At 51.5% G+C, this 7,500-nt stretch overlaps 1 protein-coding gene across 1 annotated transcript in view; it reads right to left on the bottom strand.

Annotated features, from left to right (window-relative positions):
* Nucleotides 1-2,109: 2,109 nt before the first annotated feature.
* The window catches only part of LOC125038157 (protein patched-like), a 108,980-nt gene continuing 103,589 nt past the window's right edge, over nucleotides 2,110-7,500 (bottom strand). Inside the window, exons 17-19 of the mRNA XM_047631504.1 lie at nucleotides 6,474-6,985; nucleotides 6,121-6,369; nucleotides 2,110-2,242 (exon numbers count right to left, since the gene is read on the bottom strand). Coding sequence (XP_047487460.1) covers nucleotides 6,122-6,369; nucleotides 6,474-6,985 — 760 coding nt within the window. The 3' untranslated portion in view covers nucleotides 2,110-2,242; nucleotide 6,121. The remainder of the gene's footprint in view (nucleotides 2,243-6,120; nucleotides 6,370-6,473; nucleotides 6,986-7,500) is intronic.

Genomic DNA, 7,500 nt, shown 5'->3' with positions numbered 1-7,500 from the left:
GATTTTTTACATTTCCCAGGACAAGACTAATGTAAACATTATCCTTATTACAAACACACAAAACCTAAAACACTCATACAAATATATCCCTGGCTTTTACAATACAAATATAAAAATCTAGTCATCTGTGGTCCATATTCCTCGTTTTTATGCCACAAAAATAGCCCAAAATAGGTTTGATTCATACTGACGCTAGCTCAACCTTAAGGCATCCATTAACTCGGGAATTTCTTGTGTGGCAAACGCATAAACTGGGAATATGACCCAACTAGAGGTGACACAGCTGGTGATGCCACAGCTGGTGGTGACCCTGGCGACGTACCCCCCGAGAAAACCTGGTCCTACACGCTGGACTGTACACGCCCTCGACACACCAGCCCTCCTTGCCGCCGGAGAAGCCCTAGGCGGAGGGTCGCGGCGGAGGGCAAGGAAACGGGAGACGACTGCCTGGCTGGCCTCGTCGCTCCCTGGCTAGCGAGGGCCGAGGGCAAGCCGCGCGTCCGCCTGCCTTGGTCAGCCGGTCATGCGCCGAGGTCAGCCAGGCAATACACAGGGGTTCCTCTAATAGTAGTGAGGTAATAAATTGATAATATTTTTTTGTAAAATAAGTCTTCGTTTGCGGTAGTCGAAGACGAGGTTTGGGTCTTGACGATCCTCCATTCTCCATCTGACCTCCTTCTGTATCTATAGTTTTCTCCGACTATCGACATGACATTCACATCTACTCGCTATGAGACATGTTTTACAAACACTCTTTTCTCACTGCATCACTTCATTTCAACGCCCATGGCACCTTTATTTCCGTGACACTTTTTTTGCACTGTCTATATCAGGCGTGTTTGTCAACCGCTAGTCTTTTGTTTTCTTTGCAAGCAGTAGCCGTGATGACGTCATTCGCACTGACGTCGCATTATACAGATCGGTCCGGGTTAGAGATTCGGCCTTCACTTCCATAAATAAGAATTTTTATACAACGAGCATTTCATGGGAGCAAAGGAAACAGGTACTTCACTGGACACTGTCAACACATACTGACCTTCTGAACAATAAAAAAACAACTGTGATCCTTGCCTTCTTCAGCGGTATTCGAAAAAAAAAAACTATATATAAAAATGCACAGGGAATACTAAGGCTTCCCAAGACAAAATATTTGAGGTAAGAAAACACAAGTATGTCTTGCTCTCGCGCACCTGACTTTTTTTGTTCTCAATAAAAGGGAGGAAAAAGAAAATGAGTAATGCAAGGGAAGAGAAAAGTGTCGATTCATAATACTGGTTCATACTGTTTGCGCCTCCTTGTTACGCACGAGACATAGCAGTCTAATTGGCAGTTAGTTTATAAAGGTGTGTGGTGGGGGGTGGGGGGATTGTGCCCTGACCTTATGTTTGAAGTCTCACGATTTTAGGTTTAAATGGCGAATTATGTTGAATGTACTATCATTAAGAAAAAAATTATGGTGCTAAAATGGAGATTTCTATGGTACCTCACGTTAAGGACGTGACTCACATAGTCTCAAGCACTATTGTATACATTTTCTATATCTAAATAATATGTAACGAACTTATTTTTGTTTGTTTATAAGCTTTGTTTACGCTCTCTGAGAATAGCATGAGGATCCTCTAAATGACTTTTAATGTAGTTCTCTTTTTTTTCCAGGAAACGTAACTCCAAGAGAAAAAAAATTATAATTGGAGGGACAAAGAGGTAGATGAAGGTTTGAGAGAGTGGGGCTTGTGGTTGGGGGTTCTAAGACATCCCGGAAGGAACCAGTGTTTGCCTCAAAGTTTCCAACTTCAGCTTTCTTGCAGGAGGCGGGGGGTAGGGGGAGGGGGAGTAGACGTCTTGAAATCATCTGTGAGGAGTCTGTGGACGCCCTGAGGTGAAGGTGTACTGGCAACTGTAGGTGGAGCTTTTGATGTAGGTCTGTACGATTCGTAAGGTTTATTTTCTTCCTTAAACCGAGACCCGGGGACGAAACGGACGGGTGTGGGGGTGGGGGGGGGGGGCAGAGGGAAGGAGGGGGAGGGAGGTTCAACTCTTGATCCGGTGCGTCTGTACGTCTTATACTCTTCGGTCACTGGAGCTTTTCTCTGAAGATCACGTCTCACAAGAAGGCGCTGGCAAGGGACAAAAGATTCTTTGACGAGTGGAGTAACTGAGTTCGGTTCGGCTTGTTTGATTTTGGCTTCGGCTTCCCGACGGAGGCCCCGCTAGCACCATTTCGGAAGAGGCAGAGGCGAACCTGGAAGGGAAAACAAGAAACATTGAAAACAAAAACAAAAACAGAAAGGCGGGTAAACTTCTGCTAATATACAAAAATAATTTTATGCATTTTAGGGTTAGAGGAAGTTTGCAATTACATATGAAATTTCTTGGCAGCAACTGATTTTTAATAAACTGAGATTATAAATAGAATCGAGATGTAAAATCACTGATTACAAAGTAATAAAGGATTGCGTGTCCCTTCTAATGTAACCTGCAGGGTCGTAACAGTTACCATTTCTATGCAAAGTAACTTTCTAATTTGACAGCTCCAGAGTTCGTACTGATGGCGACGTCTACACCCTAACCTGCCTAACTACCTCTTAAACCCTGCGTTGTTAAAGTTATGGAGATTAATTTTTCTCTGCTTACGCCAATTTCTCCAAGAAGAGAGAAATGCAAGAGAAGGAGAGATAGGGAAAAAAGATGGATACGGAGGTAACGTAGCACCTGAGAGCTCGGGTCGTGTCGGCAATACTACGAAACAACTCATAATATGAAACTGACTATAATCTCACTTTCCTCGCGCTGCGGTCGCCGCGTCGCCCCTGTTCCGGGAGGCCGTAGAAGCGAATGTGCAAGCACGAAGGCGCGAGGGTTACGCCCAAGACCACGGCCCTGGCCATTACAAATAAAGTCAGCTCTAGGCACGCGACAATCGCCCTTACGGGGCTTAATAAGGCAAAACTCCGGGCGAGCGAGCGGAGGGTTCCGCCTCTGTGCCCGGCCTCCGCGCGTCGCCCATTTAGATAACCCAAAACCGCGAGAGGAGACATTCCGCAGATTACGGCTGGCCCGGGTTATCTACCTCGGACCACCGCCACGAGGCTCCGCTACCTTAACTGACGATACCTGTGCGCCCTTGCAAGTCCTCCCTGCCCCTTCGCCCCAACCGCCTCCCCCTTCGCCGTCTCCGCGAAGCGCAGCCGGCACTGGTGGCACAGCCAGCAGGGTCACGCGGCGGTGGTAGTTAAAGGCAGAGGTGGTGGTAGAGGTGTGTGCGCAAGGGGGGGGGGGGGAGTAGAAGGCGTCGGGAGAGGGGGGAGTATGAGAGGCGCGTTGGCATACGTCCTTCTTGCCCCGGCGCGCCACACACCTCGCCGTGGATTGAGACATCAACGTCAGACCAGGTAAATACACCCGACCCCGCTACACCGACCACCCCGCCCACCGCCCACCCCTCGAGCCCACACACAACCAGCGCGCCTATACCGAGGGGGAGGGGGGAGGGAGAGACGGGTACATTCCAGCAGGAACTTATCTTAATATCATGCGGCGAGGATATGGTGCCCGGTGTGAGGCGAGATGCTACGGAGATACGGCCAGCTGGTCATTGTGTTTGTGTTAGTTATACGCCATCGTGTGCGTGCATGTGTGTGTGAGTGATTGAGTGTGTGAGTGAGTGAGTGAGTGAGTATGAGAGTGAGTGAGTGAGTGAGTGAGTGAGTGAGTGAGTGAGTGAGTGAGTGAGTGAGTGAGTGAGTGTGTGCGCGTGCGTGTGTCTGTGTAACTGGCTCTTAATGAGGGATTCATGCAAGCTGGCAATTATTTGTGAGGAAGAAAAAATACAGTTTTACGGATATAATTCAACGCACAGTGACTGCGCGACCCCCCGACTCCTCTCCCCTTTGGAAACACGGCCGCCGGAGACCCGCACTTCGGGTCCCCCTGAGGATTACCTAATTTCGCACGGGCGTCGTAATGACCAGGTCGAGGCGGTCGCGGAGGTCCGAAGGGCGGCGGCGAGATCAAAGTCCGGCCCCGTGATTGAATTCTTCACACAATCACCGCACAATAATGGCGCTCTGATGCGAAATTAGCGACGCTGCGGCCCCGTTCATTGTGCTGCGCCCACCCCCTCCTGCCGGCCGCTCTGGATCCAGGGCCAAACGCGCTGACACTCTTCCTCGGATTCTCTCTGACACCGCCCTCTTCCTGAGCTGACACTTGCCCTGACACCTGTTCTGCGAAGGACGTGGTATAGGCGACGGAGTGAGGATGATGAGGTAAAGATGAAAGGGGTGAGGGTGACGAGTTCAGGATGAAGAGGTAAGGGCGACGAGGTAAATGTGAAGGGGTAAGGGTGGCGGGGTGAGGGTGGCGGGGGTGAGGGTGACGAGGTGGCAAAGACTCCGGAGACACTAACGAGGGAACACAACTTTCACAATCCGGCTACAATCACCTACACCACCTGCCCCCTTCCCCCCTCCCCCTCTTCCCGCCTCTAAGTCATAACCAGCGAAACCCTCCCTCATCACGAAAACCCGCCCTCGTCTCTGTCATCACACTCTAGTGGTTTTGTTAATACACTCAAACCAGGCACCACATGCTTCTTTTATAGCATTATCAGCCTTGGTTAATCTGACTCTCCTCATCATAATCATCTAGAGCCTAATCATTACCGATACAATTGACATCATTAACCCCGGGCTGGTATGCGGTTGCCAATTAGGGCATATGCTACTAGAAATTACTAGGAGACATAACTCGTTAACTAAAATCGTCGTAACAAAACCAGTATGCTAGAGGCAGACAGGGTGGGGGTGGAGGGAAGAGAGGCGGTCAGGCCACCTCTAAGAAGTCTGATGGTCTCTTTAGACTGACGACGCTCTGGGAAATGATGGCGATGCGATGCGATAGGCGCACGCACACACACACACACACACACACACACACACACACACACACACACACACACACACACACACACACACACACACACACACACACACACACATACACACACACACCGCTAGGCAACCTTACCTGCAGATCCATCCAAAAGGAACACAAATTGAGCATGAATAATGGAAAAGCGACGGGACGGGGCACGCACGGGGCAGGTTCGTTGCGACACTGCAGTTCCCGAGCCCAGCAGACCCGCCAAGCACCGAACTGTCAATCACGCAGCCCCAAATGCCGAGGCAGCCCGTGCATGCAAACACTCGGCACTCGTTCCGTCCGAAGCACCCAAGAGCGAGTAATTATGCGTTCTCGTGGCCTTCCCTTCCCGCCCTTCTCCTTAGTCTACCTCCTCTCCCTTCCCCTCATTCCCTTCTCACTCAGTCTGCTCCCCCCTCTTCCCCTCCCCCCTTCCCTTGAGTCTACCCTCTCTCTCCTGCCTTTCCTTTCAGTCTACCCTCTCTTTCACCCTTCTCCCCTTCCCTTCAATCTCTCCTCTCCTCCCCCTCTCCCTCCTCCCACTCTTCCTCCTGCCCTTTGCCTGCACCCCCCAGGTAGCGCCCCGGTGGGAGTGCCAAAGCGGAGCTAATGTAAACATCGAGAACTGAGTTGGTACAGAGACAAAAGCCTCGTTATCTGCAATATTACTTCGGATTGTAAGGCGCCGAGGCTAGTCTTACATGGGAGAGATAGATAGCTAGATGGCCAGATAGCGAGCTAGCCAAGAGCCCTACCCATGTACAGACGGGGGGGAAATTGGCTACGTGTTTCCTCGAGAGTTGTGTTAAGAAGGCTGTCCTTAATGAGTAAAGTAATTTCGGCAAATGATGATAAGCAAAGAGAGCGAGATATTTATGAGTATCTAAGGACACGTGCAAAAAGGTGTTAAACGCAGGGTCTGGTCTGACTAGCCGGCTCCTAAAGGTATATAATCAGTTTGTTAAATCAGTGACAGGTAACCAATCACAAAGCACTGTCAATGACCCACTGACCCGCCCTAAAAATAATACAACAAATAAAAAAATTGATACGTGGCTGTCTGCGAGATCTTTTCTGAAGGCAAATCTTCATCCTTACTTCTTACTTATTCTTTGACATTCTGCCCTATCCAATCCTATCACAGCTAGCGCAGCCTATCCACCCTTTCTTATCCACTTTGCTTCAAGTCAGACTCACCTCACTTGGGCGAAGATTCGTCCTCCATGTCCGAGGACCCCCTGGAGGAGGAGGCCCCCGTGCCACTGGCGGAGGAAGAGTAGGAGGGAGTGGAGGAGGAAGAGGACGAGTGACTGCCGTTGAGCGAACCCGAGCCATGGCTGCCGACGCCAGCGCCCCCGCCGTAACTACTGCTGCTGCTACTACTACTCCGTCGACTGCTGCGTCTGGTGCTACTGCTGCTGCTGCGGTAGGTGGGATCCACTGAACCTAAAAGAAGATAAAGGGGGCTATCAAATTGGTGTGTATGATGTGAGTCGTTTTTAACACGAAACATGAAGTACTAAAAATAACTTAATTTTCGTTGTACTTACCCGGCAGTGGCGTGTGGAGCTCCACCTTGACCTTGGCTGTGGCGGTGACTTTGGTGGTGACGTGGTGGTCGAGGTGCGCCTCGCCAGAGCCAGTTCCGTGCGCGGGCGTCGTGGTCGTTTCGACAACCACCTGTGGCTCCACGACAATTTCATGAGACGAGCGGAGCGACTGCGAGGACCTGGCTGACGAAGGCTCCTCCGTGATGGTGGTGAGCGAGAGGTTGGAGCCGCCGTGCAGCCGCGGGTAAAGCGAGCCGCCGCCGCCGCCGCCGGACCTCCGCGAGTTGCGGCTTCCTCCGCCGCTTCGCCCGCTACGTCTGGAGGAGCCGCTGTGGGAGTGGGAGTGGGCCGGCTGTGGGGACGGAGGAGGCGAAGGCGTGGGCAGGCGGTCAGGGTGGTTCCGCGGCACCACTTCGGCAGGAGGACCTACCAGAGACAGTAGCACCGGCAGGAACAGCAGCCCATCTATCACGCCCAGCACCGTCAGCGCCAGAAGCACGTAGAAGAAGTATCTGCAAAAAGCGAAAAGTCCATATTAGCAAAAGAAACAAAATACCGAGACAAAGAACATGACATCTGTATTAAATGTGGTAGTTGATGAATAATAATACTGTTAAGAGGAGAAAAGAAAACAAGAAAGCGAGAGCTTCACATGGGAGGTCATGCGCGGCCTTCTGTTGGTGCCATGAGACACTTCATGTCCACGAGGCTCCGTGTGGAGGCTGTCTAATGAGTCCCCACATTTGTGATGCAAATCCTCATCCACCGCGCCCTAATACGGCACCACACACGCACCATGTGTCAGCCGCCACAAAACCAAGGCGCCATTACCTCCGCCGTCACCATCAACATCTCCTCCGTCACCATCACCCCTCGCCGCCGCCCACCCTCACCCCCTCACCATCAGCACCATCGCCAGCGACCGCCGAGCCTGCGGCCGCAACCAGCTTTCTCGCCACCGCTGTCGCTAAGTACGGCTGCGTGCGCGCGCGGGACGGAGCAAGCAAGCACACGCGCACGGGAGATC

This window comes from Penaeus chinensis, chromosome 24, assembly GCF_019202785.1.
Source record: "Penaeus chinensis breed Huanghai No. 1 chromosome 24, ASM1920278v2, whole genome shotgun sequence".
Lineage (NCBI taxonomy): Eukaryota > Metazoa > Arthropoda > Malacostraca > Decapoda > Penaeidae > Penaeus > Penaeus chinensis.
This window is presented reverse-complemented; position numbering and strand designations above follow the sequence as displayed.